Source organism: Chiloscyllium plagiosum, chromosome 2 (assembly GCF_004010195.1).
Source record: "Chiloscyllium plagiosum isolate BGI_BamShark_2017 chromosome 2, ASM401019v2, whole genome shotgun sequence".
NCBI lineage: Eukaryota > Metazoa > Chordata > Chondrichthyes > Orectolobiformes > Hemiscylliidae > Chiloscyllium > Chiloscyllium plagiosum.
The window spans coordinates 96,606,034-96,624,374 of record NC_057711.1 but is presented as its reverse complement, the minus strand read 5'-3'; the positions used below and the strand labels follow the sequence as shown (position 1 = coordinate 96,624,374).

At 40.6% G+C, this 18,341-nt stretch overlaps 1 protein-coding gene across 2 annotated transcripts in view; it reads left to right on the top strand.

Moving 5' to 3' along the window:
- LOC122539332 overlaps positions 1 to 17,506 on the top strand; it is a 34,529-nt gene extending 17,023 nt beyond the window's left edge. Inside the window, exons 4-5 of one of the 2 annotated variants that reach the window (XM_043674064.1) lie at positions 6,204 to 6,308; positions 17,232 to 17,506. In XM_043674064.1, the coding sequence (XP_043529999.1) occupies positions 6,204 to 6,308; positions 17,232 to 17,346 (220 nt within the window). In that variant the 3' untranslated portion in view covers positions 17,347 to 17,506. The remainder of the gene's footprint in view (positions 1 to 6,203; positions 6,309 to 17,231) is intronic. The other variant, XM_043674054.1, reaches the window with a different exon arrangement.
- Positions 17,507 to 18,341: the final 835 nt, after the last annotated feature.

The following is an 18,341-nucleotide window of genomic DNA, read 5'->3' as shown; positions in this document are numbered from 1 at the left end:
GGCAACAAACCATCCGAGAGTCTTGCCCATGTCCACAGAACCGCCTGTCCATCCCTCTAACTAAAGAGTCTTCTATAACTAGCGCTCTCCTCCTCTCCCTCTTTCCCTTCTGAGTCTCAGAGCCAGACCTCGCGCCACAGACCCGGTCAACTGCAGCTTACCCCTGCTAGGCTGTCCCCCCCACCAGTATCCAAAGCGGTATACCTATTGTTTAGGGGAATGACTACAGGGGATCTCTGCACTGCCTGCTTCCTCCCCTTCCCACCTCTAACTGTTACCCAGCTACCTCTGTTCTCTGGCGTAACTATGTCCCTGTAGCTTCTATCTATCACCTTCTCAGCCTCTCGAATAATCCTCAGTTCATCCAACTCCAGTTCCAGTTCCCTAACTCGTTCTGTGAGGCGCAGGATCTGACTGCATTTCCTGCAGATGAAGTCGGCAGGAGTATCGGTGGTCACCCCTACCTCAAACATCCTGCAGAAGGAACATTCCACTGCTTGTGCTGCCATTACTCTACACTTCGTCTCCAAAGCAAGAACACTGAGTAGCTTACCTGTGAACTTTAAAGTTAGATTAGAGGAGGAGGATGGGAGGGAGGCCTGGGGTTTAGAATACACCCACTCAAATATCAATCACTTACCTTCCCGACCAGCTCTGCGCTCCAACCTCACTTCCGCCCAGCTCGCGCCGCTCTCTGCTGAGAAAAGCTTTAGGAGCAGAAACTTGAAAAACAGTGAGAGGATCAAACAGACACTGCATGGATTTGTAACAGGAAAATCATGCTTGATAAATTGACATGAATTTTTCGAGGATATAACTAGAATAGATAAGGGACTTTCAAAGGCTTTTGATAAGATCCCACATAAGGGACTAGCATGTAAAATTAAAATGCATGGGATTGGGAGCAATGTACTGTCATGAATTGAGAACTTTGGCAGACAGAAATCAAAGAGCAGAAATAAGTAGGTTCTTTTCTGTGGACTATTGCAGAGATCAGTGCTTAGACCCTCGCTATTCATAACATATATTAATGACTTAGATGATGGAACTAAATGAAATATCTTCAGGTTTGCCATGACACACAGTCAGGTGGTAGAGTGAACTGCGAGTTGGATGCACAGATGCTTCAGTGTAATTTTGATGCATTGAGTGAGTGCGCAAATACACGGCTGGAGAAGTATGTCGAAAATTGGGAGGTTCTCCACTTTAATAGCAAAATCAGGAAGGCAGATAATTATATGAAGAAGGCAAATAGGATGTTGGCCTTCATAATTAGATGATTCAGATACAGGAATAGGGATGTATTGCTGCAATTTTACAAGGTCTTGGTGAGATCATTCCTGGAGTAATGTGTGCAATTTTAGTCTCCTTATCTGAGGAAAGATATTCTGCCGATGGAGGGAATGCACCAAAAAGTTTACCAGACTGATTCCTGGGAATGACAGGACTGACTAATAAAGAAAGACTGGATTGTTTGAAACTATATCCATTGTAGTTTAGAAGAATGAGGGGAAGGGAGCGTGATCGCATAGGAATCTATACATTACTCACAGGACTAGACAGGATAATGCTGAAACAATGTCTCAATTGCAGGAGTGTCCAGAACCAGGGATTATAGTCTCAGGATATGGGCTGGACCATTTAGGACTAAGATGAGGCAAAGTTTTTAACCCAGAGAACATAGAACATTTGGCCCTTAATGTTGCACCAACCTGTGGAACCAATCTGAAGCCCATCTAACTTACACTATTCTATTTTCATCCATATGACCATTTAAATGCCTGTAAAGTTGGCGAGGAGAAAGTGACGTCTGCAAATGCTGGAGATCAGAGTCAAGAGTGTGTTGCTGGAAAAGTATAGCAGGTCAGGCAGCATCTGAGGAGCAGGAGAATTCTGTTGAAGGGCTCCAGCCCAAAATGTCGTTTCTCCTGCTCCCTGGATGCTGCCTGACCTGCTGTGTTTTTCCAGGAACACACACTCGACTCTGTAAAGTTGGCGAGTCTACTACTGTTGCAGGCAGTGCATTCCATGCTCCTACTATTCTCTGAGTAAAGAAACTACCTCTGACATCTGTCCTATATCTATCATCACTCAATTTAAAGCTATGCCCCGTCATGCTAGCCATCAACATCCAAGGAAAAGGCTCTCACTATCCACCCTATCTAAGCCTCTGATAATTTGTATGTCTCAATTAAGTCACCTTTTTCTCTCTAATGAAAACTGCCTCAAGTCCCTCAGCCTTTCCTCATAAGACCTTCCATCATACCAGGCAACATCCTAGTAAATCTCTTAACCTTCTCCAAAGCTTCCACATTCTTCCTATAATGCAGTGACCAGAACTGTATGCAATACTCCAAGTGCAGCCACACCAGAGTTTTGTACAGCTGCAGCAAAACCTCCTGGCTCCAAAACTCAATCCCTCTACCAATAAAAGCTAACACACCATATACCTTCTTAACAACCCTATCAATCTGGATGGCAACTTTCAGGGATCTATGTACATGGACACTGAGATCTCTCTGCTTATCTACACTACCAAGAATCTTACCATTAGCCCAGTACTCTTTATTCCTGTTGCTCCTTCCAAAGTTAATCACCTCACACTTTTCCACATTAAACTGCATTTGCCACCTCTCAGCCCAGCTCTGCATCTTATCTATACCTCTGTAACCTGCAACATCCTTCAGCACTATCCACAACTCCACCAACTTTAGTGTCATCCGCAAATTTACTAACCCATCCTTCTTCACCCACATCCAGGTCATTTATAAAAATAACAAACAGCAGTGGCCCCAAAATAGATCCTTGCGGTACACCACTAGTAACTGAACTCCAGGATGAACATTCCCTTTGTCTTCTTTCAGCTAGCCATTTTCCGATCCAAACAGTTAAATCACCCTCAATGGTGAGGCTGTGGAATTCATTGTCATAGAAAACAGCTGGAGACGAAACATTAAATATTTTCAAGAAGGAGCTAAAAGTAGTTCTTAGGACTAAAATGATCAAAAGGAATGGGAAGACACGGGAATAGGGTAAGAAACTAGATGATCAGTCGTTATCATATTGAATGCCAGATCAGACCTAAAGGCTGAAGGATTTACTCCTGCTTTCACATTTTTTATTTTAAAAGAAAGAAGCACTAATGACTCACCAATACACCCAAAATGACAAAGATACAAGCAAGAAATTTCAAGTCCTGTATGACTGTTCTTCAAAACAGTAAAGAGACTGGTTAATTATAACCCTGGGTTTTGAGTGGTGGCCACAGAAGAAAACAGAACCCCTATCATGCATCAGGCCAGGAGAAGAGGTGAGAGGAAAGGGGTGTAGTCACGATCATCATAGTTCAGACCTTCTGTGTTTTGTTGAGAAATAAATGCAATATCATTATAATTAAGGTCAAAACAGTTGAAAATACTTTTACATTGTATTTAAGTACAGCTTGCAAAAAAGCTACTAAAGTTTCCATGAATTACAGAGATCTTATGAACACTTTCACTGGAACTTCAAATACACTGTTCTTAACTGAGAAACTTCTCTTTTTGACTAATTGCTTAATCAAACAAGTCTGTGCCAATGCAATAGATAAATTATCTTAAGGTGCTCTTCCACTTTTTAACAAAATAAATAAAAATCAATCTTATAACTGATATTTATTAAAAGATTTTAATACAATTTATTCCTAAACTTTTATTAAAAGATACAAAATAAACATGTAAAATATTACATTTTCAACTTTGTCATATAACGTTCTAACTTTAGACAACAATGTAAAGTGCACAACACTGGCTCAATCCACTCTTGAACATCTTTCTCAATTCCAGGCATAAATTGTAAGCAGAATGTTCATATTTTTGGCTGTACCATTCAGTTTTGAAAAGCAGGATACAAAATGAATTACAGAGAGTGAACAATTATAATGGTGAACAGCAGAGGTGCATAACATTGCAACTTGATGTAATGCTCTTATTAATATTTTGAGATTAATAACGTGCAGCAAACAAATCAAAATGATTTTAATAGAAAAATATTTTCATAACTTGTATTTCTTACAAATTCTTGCTTCTCTTTTTTCAGGGAACCATGGTACTCAGAACATATTATAATTCCATGCACACAAGCTCTCTGGCTCTTTGGCAACTAACCCATTTAGGTGCATTTAATTTGATAATGATTATCAGGAGCCTTTTTAGCTGTCAAGTGCATGAAGAAGGGTGGTGTTAGACCTAAAGTCATATTATCTAATACTAATTTAGGCATGTTTTAGCACTAGATAATGATCAAGGCTGGTGGCAATGTCGAACATTTTCAAGAACACTAACACAAATTGTACTGACCCTCTCTCTCTGACAGATGTCAACTAACACAGAGATCAGGGAGTCAATTTAAGATGTTCTTTCACTAAACCACAAGATATGTGCATTTTTCTTAAACTTTTATTTTTAATATTGTGATTCATCTTAAATAGATAACTTACTTATTTGATATTAGTGGGGACATTTTCTCAAAAAGATGGATATACAGAAAAGGTCTTCCATGTTGTCAAGGCTATGGACCAAATGATCAAAAATGGGATGAGAATAGGTTGGTGTTTGGTTTTGACCAGCATAGACTTGATGGGCTGAAGGGCCTTTTTTTGCTCTATAGACATCTATGACTATGACTTCCATGTGTGTTCCTAGTAGTTAGCCTTCATTTAGTCTTCAAAGTTTGTGAGAAGATTTGTAGCTCCGGTGCTCGTTGTTGTGGTTCTGTTCACCGAGTTGGAAGTTTTTGTTGCAAACGTTTCGTCCCCTGGCTAGGCGACATCATCAGTGCTTGGGAGCCTCCTGCGAAGCGCTTCTTTGGTGCTTCCTTCGGTGTTTATAGTGGTCTGTCCCTGCCGCTTCCGGTTGTCAGTTTCAGCTGTCCGCTGTAGTGGTTGGTATATTGGGTCCAGGTCGATGTGTTTGTTGATGGATTTTGTGGATGAATGCCATGCCTCTAGGAATTCCCTGGCTGTTCTCTGTCTGGCTTGCCCTATGACAGTAGTGTTGTCCCAGTCATTTAGTCTCTTTCTCATTGCTCCAATTAAAGTTGAAGTAGACTTATAATCAAGTTTCTGGTTTAAATAGGTTAAAGGATAGTCCATTACAAGTTAGTTTCATTTAATTCATTCCTGGGATCTGGGCTATGCTGACCAGCATTTATTGTCTGTTCCTAATTCCCTGGAGAAGGTGAACTCTTGAATTGCTGCAGTTCTTATTTCTGGCGCTTCCTTAGGAAACAAAAAAAAAGATTTAAGATGAAATTATTGAAATTGATATTGAAACTTGTGCAGAGAAAACAATAAAGTACCTGTATGAGGAAAGTTCTAACAACTCCCATTGGGACCATTGGTTGGGTTTCTTGTTGCTGAAGAGGAGAATTTAAAGTTGGCTGGTACAATGACTTCTGTAGTTGAGTAGTCAATATTTTTTTGTACAAGCAAGCTCCACAGGACAGTGGATTTTGAGAAGCAAGAGAGGATTCTCCCTTTCTAGTTCTGTCAAGATAGCGCTTATGATTTCCCAATTACAGTACTTTATAGCCAATCACTTGCTGTTTCAACATGCCTCTCTCTCTTTCCACTTGCTTTCAATGCCTGAAGGATTTTTTTTCCCCAGCTAGTTCAAGACTGAATCTCTCTTTATCTTTTTGAATCATCCTCAGCTTCAAAGCTAAGGTGGCTGGACTGAAGGATCTGTTTCCATGCTCTGTGATTCTATGCTGTTACCAAGTGACTGTGGCAAAAGTGCATCATGTTCTATATGGAACATTGGCCTTCTAGAGACAGCACCTCTCCTATTTGTGGTCTTTAGTTTTCTTTTCTGGTCAATGCCCAATTTACAATTTTGTAACGAGTCATCAAGGAACTTTATTATCTCTTGGCTGGGAGTCATTACATGACTACCATGTCTCACTGATGTTTTGTAGAATGTGCAGTTGTAGAGTCAGGTGATGTGTAGCAGCTATGTTTTAATTTCTTTTGGCCAGTTACAGTTAGGTTCACTTTTTTTTAACAAAATGCTGTAACATTTAGTAACTTTTCCTCTAAAGAATGACCAGATCATAACCATACAATTATGACATGTATATTTGTGCGTGAAGTTTTAGATAACTTCTTAATATTTAATCTAAATGGTAAATAGCTATAGTATTCACCTGTTTCTCTAACTTAATAGGAAAGCAATGCCAGTGAAAAGCTATGATGACAGTGAAGCTGCTGAAACAATTAATGCTGAATCCAATGAGAATACAGTGACAATGAACAACACAACACTCGCACAGTAAGTTGACCAGCAGTAAATGGCATAATGAGCCAAAAAAGGAAAAAGAATAACTTAAATTGTTCAACACAATAAAATCTATTTAGTTTTAATTGGTTATGCAGTTATTCGGGTCATTTTCCTCTGTTTTCTAAGTCTAAAATATTTGTTACATGTTGCAACCCACTTGGAGACCAAGAACATTGAAGAAGAGAAGGGCTTTAATTTTATTTCTTAGGATGGTAGTTAGGCAAAGGAGGGACAACCCCTGGCTTGCAATCTCAACCTTGCAAGCCAGGGTGTGTTCCTAGTAGTTAGCAATCTGAATTAATAAAACTCATTTAGCCTCTTTCTCATTGTGGAGCTTGCACATTCTCCCCATGTGTGCGTGGGTTTCCTCCGGGTGCTTCGGTTTCCTCCCACAGTCCAAAAATGTGCAGGTTAGGGAATTGGCCATGCTAAATTGCCGTAGTGTTAGGTGAAGGGGTAAATGTAGGGGAATGGGTCTGGGTGGGTTGCTCTTCGGAGGGTCAGTGAGGAGTTGTTGGGTTGAATCTGCAAACTCCACACAGACAGTTGCCTGAAGCAGGAATTGAACTAGGTCTCTGACACCGTGAGGCAGCAGTGCTGACCACCGTGCCACCCTCTCGACAAATTCAGCACTTTGACAGTTTTAACAATTATCAACAGACAAACGTATGAAATAGGCCCATGAGTCTGCTCTGCCATTTAATAAGATCATGACTGATCAATTCCTGCTTCAAATTCTATTTTCCTTTACCCCAATAACCTTTGATTCCCTTAACAACAAAAATCTATTTACCTCAGCTGTAAAACTATTTAATAACTCTATTTCCACTACATTCTAATGCAGGGAGTTCCAAAGTTGAATGACACACGGAGAGAAAGTCCAAAAATATTCAATTCCTCTCATGATAAAGGAAAGCACCACATTAGCCTTCTTGCTATACCTATATACTTTTTATGGCTCATGCTCCAGAGCACCTTTGATTTTCTCAGTTGTTCTCCATTTAAGTAACACTTTTTAAAAATTTCTTCCTGCCAAAGTGATCAACCTCAAATTTTATCACATTATGCTCAGTTTGCCAGATGTTTGTCCACTAACTCAATCTATCTATATCCATCTGCAACTTCCTTACATCTTCTTCACATTGTGGGCGGTACGGTGGCACAGTGGTTAGCACTGCTGCCTCACAGCACCAGAGACCCGGGTTCAATTCCCGCCTCAGGCGACTGACTGTGTGGAGTTTGCACGTTCTCCCCGTGTCAGCGTGGGTTTCCTCCGGGTGCTCCGGTTTCCTCCCACAGTCACAAAGATGTGCAGGTCAGGTGAATTGGCCATGCTAAATTGCCTGTAGTGTTAGGTTAGGGGTATGGGTGGGTTGCGCTTCGGCGGGGCGGTGTGGACTTGTTGGGCCGAAGGGCCTGTTTCCACACTGTAAGTAATATAATCTAATCTAATCTAATTGCCGCCATGGATTCATTATCCTCATCGAAGTCATTGATGTAAATTATAAAAAGTTGAAAGCCCAGCACAGACGCCTCCAAGACTCCACTCATCATATTCTGCAAATCAGAACGAGACTAATTTATTCTTACTCTCCATTTTTTCCATCCAGGTAATCTTCTATGCATGGTAATGCATTGTGCAGTACAATGCAGTACAGAGCTTTAATTTTCCACAATATTCTTTGACTTTGCACCTTACCAAATTCTGGAAATTGAAGTACAGTCTGTCTATCAGCTCCCCTTTATACATATCACTGATTACTCAGTAAAAGAACAGCAATAAATTGGTTAAACATGAAACCAAGCTCACTCTTCCTGATTAATTTGGGTTTATTTACATGTGCAGTTGTGACCTCTTTAATGATCGACTCAAAGATCTTCCTAATAACAGATGTCAAGCAAACTGACTGAATGTTTCCTGCTTTCTGTCTTCCTCCCTTCTTGATTACAAGAGTTACTTTCCCATCTGATAGAACCTTTCTGGAATCTAAGAACATTTGGCAAAGTAATATAATTTCATCGACTGTCTTATAATTAATCTCTTTTATGATGCTAGGTTTAGCCCACAGCTTCATCATTTTGCTTAATTGAGCTTCGCTTCTGATTCATAAAACGTCCTCTTTCCCTCCTGTTCTGATTCACAGCTATTACTGGAATGCTTTTAGTATTCTGTATCATAAAGAGAGAAACAAAATATTGGTTCATTCTATCTGCCATTTCCATATTATCTACTCCTAACTTCATATTCTCATTCTCGAGAGGACCAACATTCACTTTATTTATTCATTTTAAACACTTGGACAATCCCTTGCTATCCATGTTAACATTTGTAGCTATGTTCCCTTCATACTCTATTTGTATTCGCTCTGATTAACCTATTAGTCATTTTCTACTGTTCTTTATGTTTTGACTAATCTTCCAACCTGCCACTCATCTTTGTGTTGTTACATAGCTTTCCATCAGTTTTATGCTTTCTTTCAGTTCTTTGGTTAGCTACAGACTGTGACCCCATTTTTGTATTTTTTTCTTTAAAATAGGAATAAAATCAGAGGGTTAGATAGAATGGACAGTGAGAGCCCTTTTCCTCAGATGGTGGTGGCTAGCATGAGGGGACATAGCTTTAAACTGAGGGGTGACAGATGTCAGAGGTGATTTCTTTACTCAGAGAGCAGTCAGGGTGTAGAACGCACTGCCTGCAACAGTAGACTCGCCAACTTTAAGGGCATTTAAATGGTCAATAGATAGAATTATGGATGAAAATGGAATAGTGTAAGTTAGATGGGCTTCAGATTGTTTTCGCAGGTCAGCACAACATCAAGGGCCGAAGGGCCTGTACTGTGCTGTAATGTTTTTTGTTCTATGTTCTATAAACTTTCTCTAAGTATTCTGTAATATGCCTTTAACTGTGTGGTGTCTCTACTATGTATCTCCTAGCCTAGAACCCTAGTTCACTTCGGCAAGCTCAGCTTTAATGCCCATTGACATTGCTATTTAAGCATAAAACTAATCTCAGACTCAGTTTCGTTCCTTTCAATCTGGATGAAAAATTCAATCATTCCTACTTAGGAATGCTTTTATTCTGAGGTACTGAAATAATTTTGTTACATTGCACAATACCAAGACTTAAGCTCTCTTGTTTGATTCTAGAATGTTCTATCCAAAGAAAATATCACAAAAGCATTCTTCACACCCCTCTACTACTGCTAACCTGATTTTTCTAGTTTACATGTAAAATAATGTAATTTATGATTTTGCTATCCCTTCATCACAAGCAATTTTTTTTCTTGTATACTTTATCTCACATTACTGTTGCTTTTAGCAGCCTGCAGACCTTTCCCATTAATGTCATATTTACTAAGCTCCATCCTAATTTATTCTACATCCTGACATTTGAAAGCAAAGTTATCTCTAACTACTGCATCAATACCATCCTTGATCAACATTGCTACCTCTGCACCTTTACTTAGCTTCCTGTGTTTTTCTTTAATTTCAGATATTATTCAAAATTCAGGACCCAAAACTTGTCATGCTGGGGCCTTGTCTCCACAATGGCTATCAGATCACATGAATGTACTTTAGAGTGTGTTCCAAATTAATTTACTCTGTTATAGCTGCATTCGGATATGGAACCTTTCATTTTGTAGTTTTGTTATCCTTGTAACATCTAGTCTTAATAGTTGGTGTATTCCTATTATTTTTATGTCTGTTCCTTCCTGCAATTCTCTGAACATCATTTTCCACATCCTGATTTTCTTCTCTTACACTGTCTCTACTCTTTGATAGACCACATCTTTCCAGATTTGATCACTTGCCTCCACTATTTACATCAAACCATTCTCTAATTCCTCAGTTATGCCATTTGCAAGAACACTGGCCCCAGCATAGTTCAAATGCAGACTGTCCCAAAAGTGCAGCCCACTCTTTCTCCGGTGCCAGAGGCACACAACTGCACCTCACTGCTCCTATACAATCTTTGAGCCATGTATTCATCTCTCTAATTTTTAAGTACGAATGTCAATTTGTACATGACTCACATAATAATCCAGGGATGATCAGAACTTTTGAAGTTCTGCATTTTAATTTAGTGCCTAGCTTTTTAAACTCTCAATGCAGAACCTCTTTCTTATACAGATAGTTTTCCTATAACACTATAGTTGCATTCCACCGAAACCTTGCTGAATAGAGAAAAGCTTAATATAAATAATGGGCCTATGGGAGAAGTGGGGTGAGGGGCAGACCAGCAAAACATATCACTCACAATCACTCCAATCACCCAAAAGCGGAACACAAAGTATAGCACAGCCTGAATGAAGGTATAAATCATCTTCATTAACAAAACAAAAATAAATTTAACACATTAAAAAAAAAAGAAAGCTTCCCTCTGTACAGTACCTCTCATAGAAAGCTGCTTGGTCGGCAGCTGACATTGCACATGTGCAGAATGGCATGGAGACTTCAGTGCTGACATCGGCACACACGCAGAACAAAGTGTGCGAATCGATCCCCTGTGGAATCGTGCTATTGCAAACGGAGGTACACATTCTTGAAAGTATCGTTCCCTAATTCTTCAGTGACATTATAGCCAAATTGCGATGCCAAAACACATGTTATCCCAGAACTACCTGTATCTACCTTTGGACAACTGAATCCTTCGCCTCCCACTGCAAATTCTTGTTTTGCCCTGTGCAGATGTCCTGAAGCCTGGCACTGGGCTAGCAACACAGCTTTTTGGACTCAAACCCTTTGAGAGAAAAGTGTCAACTACCCTCAGTAGCTTATCCTGTACTCCTATTACATTCCTTGTTGCTTACCTCATTTGAATTAGAACATAGAACGTAGAACATATAGCACAGTTCAGGCCCTTTGGCCCATGTTGTTGGGCCGGGCATTTATCTTAATCTAACATCAACCAAACCTACACACCGCTCGATTTACTGCCGTCCATGTGCTTGTCCAGCAGTTGCTTAAACATCCCTAATGTCTCCGACTCTACTATCACTGCTGACAGAGCATTCCATGCACCCACCACTCTCTGCATGAAGAACCTACCTCTGACATCTTCCCTGTACCTTCTTCTAATCACCTTAAAATTATGACCCCTTGTGGCAGCCATTTCTGCCCTAGGGAAAAGTTTTGAATATCTACTCTATCTATGCCTGTTATTATCTTGTACACCTCTATCAAGTCAACTCTCTTCCTTCTTCTCTCCAGTGTGAAAAGCCCTAGCTCACTCAACCTCTCTTCATAAGACAAGCCCTCTAATCCAAGCAGCATCCTGGTAAATCGTGAGTGCACCCTTTCTAAAACATCTACATCCTTCCTATAATGAGGTGACCAGAACTGAACACGATATTCCAAGTGTGATCTAATGAGGGTTTTATAGAGCTGCAGCACAACCTCACAGCTCTTAAATTCAATCCCCCTGTTAATGAAAGCTAAAACACCAAACATCTTCTTAACAACCCTAACAATCTGAGTGGCAACTTTGAAGGATTTATGTACGTGGACTCCAAGATCCCACTGTTCCTCCACACTGCCAAGAATCCTGTCTTTAACCCTTGTATTCAGCATTCAAATTTTACCTTCTAAAATGAATCACTTCTCATTTATCCAGGTTAAATTCCATCTGCCACTTCTCAGCCCAGCTCTGCATCCTGTCAATGTCTTGTTGTAGCCTGCAACAACATTATCGGGTTGGGATATCTGGTCGGCATGGACGGGTTGGACCGAAGAGTCTGTTTCCATGCTGTACATCTCTATGACCTTTGTGTCATTGGCAAATTTACTAACCCACCCTTCCACTTCTTCATCCAAGTCATTTCCAAAAACTACAAAGGGCAGAGGCTCACAAACAGATCTCTGCAGGACACCACTGGTCACCCGACCTCCAGGAGGAATACTTTCCATCCACTACCGCTCACTGTCTTCTTTCGGCCAGCCAATTCTGTATCCAGACAGCCAAATTTCCCTGTATCTCATACCTCCTAATTTTCTGAATGAGCCTACTGTGGGGAACCTTATCAAATGCCTTCCTGAAATCAATATACACCACATTCACTGCTCGACCTTCATCAACTTGTCTCGTCACATCCTTAAAGAACTCAATAAGACTTGTGAGGCATGACCTGCCCCTCACAAAGCCATGCTGACTATCTTTAATCAAACTATGTTTTTCCAAATAGTCATAAATTCTATCTCTCAGAATCCTTTCCAGTACTTTGCTTTCCACAAACATAAGACTGATTGGCCTGTAATTCCTTGGGATTTTCCTATTCCCTTTCTTGAACAGAGGAACAACACTCACCTCCCTCCAATCATCAGGTACTACTCCTGTGGAGAGTGAGGATGCAAAGATCATTGCCAGAGGCATGGCAATTTCATTCCTCTTTTCCTGTAGTAACCTTCAATATATCTGGTCTGGCCCTGAGAACTTATCTATCTTGACGCTTCTCAGAATTTCCATCACATCCACTTCCTTAATATCAATCTGTTCAAGCCTATTAACCTGGTACACTGTGTATCGCTATCAACAAGGTCCCTCTCTCTAGTGAATACTGAAGCAAAAAGTTCATTTAGGGCCTCCCCTACTTCTTTAGACTTCAGGCACAAGTTCCTCCACTATCCCTGATCGGCCCTGCCCTGTCAGCCCTACTTTGGTCATTCTCTTATTCCTCACATAAGTGGAGGCTGCCTTGGGATTTCCCCAATCCTTCCCACCAAAGCTTTTTCATGCCCCTTCCTAGCTCTCCTCAGTTTTTTCCTAGCTACCCTGTAATCTTTAAAGCTGTGCTGGATCCTTGCTTCCTCAATCTTAAGTAAACTTCCTTCTTCCACTTAATGAGAAGCTCCTCTTCTCTTGTCATCCAAGGCTCCTTCACCTTACCATTCCTTGTCTGTCTAAGTGCGACGAAGTTATCCAACATTCGCGACAAGTGCTCCTTAAACAGCCTCCACATTTCTGTTGTGCATTTCCCCTCGAACAATTGTTCCCAATTTATACCCCACAGCTCCTGTCTAATAGCAGTGTAATTTCCCCTCCCCCAATTAAAGACCTTTCCATACTGTCTGTTCCTATCCCCCTCCATGGCTATGGTAAAGGTGAGGCAGTTACGGTCACTGTCACCAAAATGCTCTCTCACCAAGGGATCTGATGCCTGGCCTGGCTCGTTGCCTAGCACCAAATTCAATATGGCCATCCTCCCCAGTCAGCCTATCTACATTTTGAGCCAGGAATCGTTCCTGGACACACCTGACAAAATCTGTTCCATCCAGACCATCTGCACCAAGGAGTTTCCAATCAATATTGGGTAAGTTGAAGTCACCCATAACAACAACTCTGTTACATCTGCACCTTTCCAAGATCTACTGTCCAATCTGTTCTTCCATCTCTCTGCTGCTATTGGGGGGTTGAAAGAAACACCCAAAAGTGACTGTTCTTTTCCTGTTACTGACTCAGTAGACAAACACACCACAACAACCTCCTTTTCTGCTGCTGTGATGCACTCTCTAATTAAGAATGTTACTCCCCCTCCTGTTTTACACCCTCCCATTCTTTTTAAAAGATCTAAACTCTGGAACATCCAGCAACCAATCCTTCCCCTGTGAAATCCATTTCTCTATTATGGCAACAACATCGCAGTTCCAAGTACTGATCCTTGCTCTAAGTTCATTACTCTTATTCCTGACCCTCCTTGCATTGAAACAGATACACTTTAACCCATCTCTTTGCCCTATCAACTGTGTATCCTTCCTGACAGACTCTCTTCATTCGATTTCTGCTCGTTCAACAACTACCCTCTCCTCTAATCTGTAGCTCTGGTTCCTATCCCCTTGCCAAACTAGTTTAAATCCTCTTGAAGTGCTGTAGCAAATCTCCCACCCAGGATATTGGTGCCTCTCCAGTTTAAGTGCAACTTGTCCTTCATGTACAAGTCTCACCTTCACCCCAATGATCTATGTATCTGAAGCGCTCACTCCTGCACCAGCCCTGTAGCCATGTATTCAGCTGCACTCACTCCCCCTTCCTCGCCTCACTAGAGCATAGCACTGATAATAATCTTGAGATTACTATTCTGCTCTTCCTGCTTTTTAGTTTCCAACTTAATTCCCTGAAATCACTTTGCTTTCTGTACCAATGTACCAGTGCCAGTTTGCATATTCACCCTGCAGCCATTGCTCTTATCTGAGCAGGATGATACAACCTCAAACCTTTTGAATAATTGTGAAGGCTGACACTTTTGAACTCTTGCCCTCTGCCCCTTCTTTCCTGCTTCATTCAAAGTCACACCCTCCTGTCCCTGACCACAAACCATGTCAGAAGACCCTAACCTGAGAGGAATGACTGCCTCCTGATACAAAGAATCCAGGTGACCACCCCTCCCTGATGTGTCACAGAGGCTGTAGTTCAGCCTCCAGCTATAAACACAGGTTTGATAGTTTATGCACAATCCTCTCTACTATGAACATTTCTAACAATATCAGGGAAGTTAGTGGTATAGGGCTTACAAATTTAGCCTCTCTCCCTCTCCAAAAATGGATATTAGACTCAAACATCACCATATTTTTCAAAGACCATATGCAAAAGGAAAGCCAAGCTCTCCAAAGGACAACTTTGCTATCTGAAAGAAAGGCATTGAGAATAGAGATGTTCTGAGCTGGTCTGGTCTATGCACTGCAAGTTCCAAGCAACAGGGTTGCCAAAATGGGAGTTGAGTGAATTGATGAACTGCATAATACAATCCCAATAATGTAATACCTAGAGGGAGATGGTGGCATGACAGCATTGTCACTGGACTAGTCATTCATAGGTCAAGGTTTGAGATATGCTGTGGTTCTGTTCGCCGAGCTGGAAATTTTTGTTGCAAACGTTTCGTCCCCCGTCTAGGTGACATCCTCAGTGCTTGGGAGCCTCCTGTGAAGCGCTTCTGTGGTGTTTCCTCCGGCATTTATAGTGGCCTGTCCCTGCCGCTTCCGGTTGTCAGTTTCAGCTGTCCGCTGTAGTGGCCGGTATATTGGGCCCAGGTCTATGTGTTTGTTGATGGAGTTTGTGGATGAATACCATGCCTCTAGGAATTCCCTGGCTGTTCTCTGTCTGGCTTGCCAGGGAATTCCTAGAAGCATGGCACATCCACAAACTCCATCAACAAACACATAGACCTGGACCCAATATACCGGCCACTACAGCGGACAGCTGAAACTAACAACGGAAATGACAGCCAGACTACTGCGACCACTAGGACTTATAACAGCACACAAACCAACAGCCACACTCAGACAACAACTCACCAGAACGAAGGACCCGATACCCAGCATGAGCAAAACTAATGTTGTGTACAAGGACTGCACAAAACACTATATAGGACAAACAGGAAGACAGCTAACGATCCGAATCCACGAACATCAACTAGCCACGAAACGACACGACCAGCTATCCCTAGTTGCCACACACATAGACGACAAGCAACATGAATTTGACTGGTACAACACTACCATTATAGGGCAAGTGAAACAAAGAACAGCCAGGGAATTCCTAGAAGCATGGCACTCATCCACAAACTCCATCAACAAACACATCGACCTGGACCCAATATACCGGCCACTACAGCGGACAGCTGAAACTGACAACCGGAAGCGGCAGGGACAGGCCACTATAAATGCCGGAGGAAACACCACAGAAGCGCTTCACAGGAGGCTCCCAAGCACTGAGGATGTCACCTAGACGGGGGACGAAACGTTTGCAACAAAAATTTCCAGCTCGGCGAACAGAACCACAGCAACGAGCACCCGAGCTACAAATCTTCTCACAAACTTTGAGGTTTGAGATATGGATTCAAATCTCACAATATCAGTTGGTGGAACTGAAATTCAGTGAATAAAACTGGATTATAAACCTCATCACCAGTAATGATGACCCATTTGATTGACTGATTCCTTTAGTAAAGGAAATTTGCCTTCTTTACCTGGTTGACTGACATGTAACTCCAGACTCACAGCAATATGGCTGATTCTGAACTGCCCTCTGAAATAGTCCAGCAAGCCATTTGATTCAAAAATGCTTGCCTTGCTAGCAACACCCATGAAAGAAAAAAATAGACCAATTAATCATTTTTTGGCATTGTTAATAGGGAGTAAAGACTCAGCAACTATGGCAGGGTTAAAGGTAAGAGGGGGAAATGGGTGAATGGGGGGCTGCTGCAGTTAGAATAACAGGATTAGGAAATAAATAATTTAGTGGGATATATTGAATTGCGTGTTGTGTTATATGTGATAATATCGATAGTTTACAGTGAATTAGAGTTGTTTAGATCATAAGAATTTTGATGAGGATTGGATCAGAAAAACTGAGGTATTTACAGTGTCAGATTAAGAGCTATAATACTGACAGGTTAACTTCATTTTATTTGCAGAAATGAACGTAAAAATTGAAAATGTGTGAGTTACAAATTTGATAACAATAGTAAAGTTCCTTAGACGGAGTATACCCGTTCACTCCTGTCAGAAGTTCAAGTAATTTTTAACTTGCAGGAGAGGCAGGTTAAAGGACAAATACTCATTGGACCAGTACATACAGATGAAGCCCAGATTCAGTACTTAAAATCTATCCTTGGACTTATATTTCCTTTATACATTATACATGTCCACAATTATATTAACAGCTTATCTAAATATCTAGCTTTAATTATTCTCTCCCACATAGTAACACACAAGTGCAGTATACTTTTTTTAAATTTACCTGCAAAGGAGCTAGTTCAATATTAAATTCTGGTGTTTATATTAACATTACAATGATTATCAGCATCATTTCTTATGACTTAAATTCAACTTTATTGTTATTTGTGCTTATTTTAATAAACACTCTGCATATGCATTACATCAATTACTGTGCAATTCAATTAGTTTTTATTAACATTTCAGAGCAAAAGGTCCCTTGGAGATATCCGAGACTGAAAGCTTTTCGGAAGTGGCAAAGAAAGCAATTGATGAGGATTCCCAAGATCTATCTGATCTGGACACAAACTTTGAAGGCTAAATTTTCACATCCTAAATTTCAGCTTTGTAGAACTTAATTTTCTGTTCTCAATTGCATTATGCTCTACTACAAACATGAACTAGTTTTAAACTACAACAATCTGGTGTTTGTTGCTAAGCACAGGATTTTACATTGATGCAATAAAAATTTCCTTTCAGAACTTTAAGATCTATCTATTTTACAAACCTTTAAGAACACAAAAGGACACTGAATATTCATGGGGTGCCTCAGCTTCACTTGTACAGTAGTATGTCATGGTTTTAACGAGTGCCCGTGGTTGATTTTAGTCTGGAAAGGTGTATGATTTTGTGTGTGGGTGAGGAGGGTAAGAATGTCAGCAGGGTAGGAAATCTGTTCTACCTTGCCTTTCACATGTAATTTTAGTCTATTGAGTTGTTTGTGGGTAAATCTCTTAGGAGAGGAGAGGTGAGCTGCCTTATCATTTGGTAACATGAAACAACATTTCAACACAGTTTAAAATTTAACATTGCTTCTGTGGGTTAATTGAAATTTGACGCTATTGAAAGTATGACAAGAATGAGGTGGTTAACTAAAGCTCAAACATGATGCTGTAATGGATACTCAGTGATACATGGTTTCTTCGCTGCAACTGGGAAGGTAACTTTCATAGTACTTTTACTAAATGTTTACTTGCTATATTTGAGGTTTTCTGAGACAGGGAAGGGTGGGTAGTACGTTTCTAAGTTGGTTGAAGTGGGGAGGGGTCAGGGAGAGCAAAAAGTGAAGCTCTGATAAAATTGAGGACAGAAGACATTAAATAACAGATGTCCACGATGCAAAATGCCAAAGAGAGCAGTATTGGGCACAATAACAAGACAAAGATTCTGTCTAGACAATTATATAACACTCATCTGAATACAACTGTCAGGGATAAAAAAAAAGAAATGAACTACAAAATTAAAGTAACAATATACTGAAGAAGATGCAAACAAGTTCATGACCAATAATTGTTGAACTCAATATTGGGTCCAGAA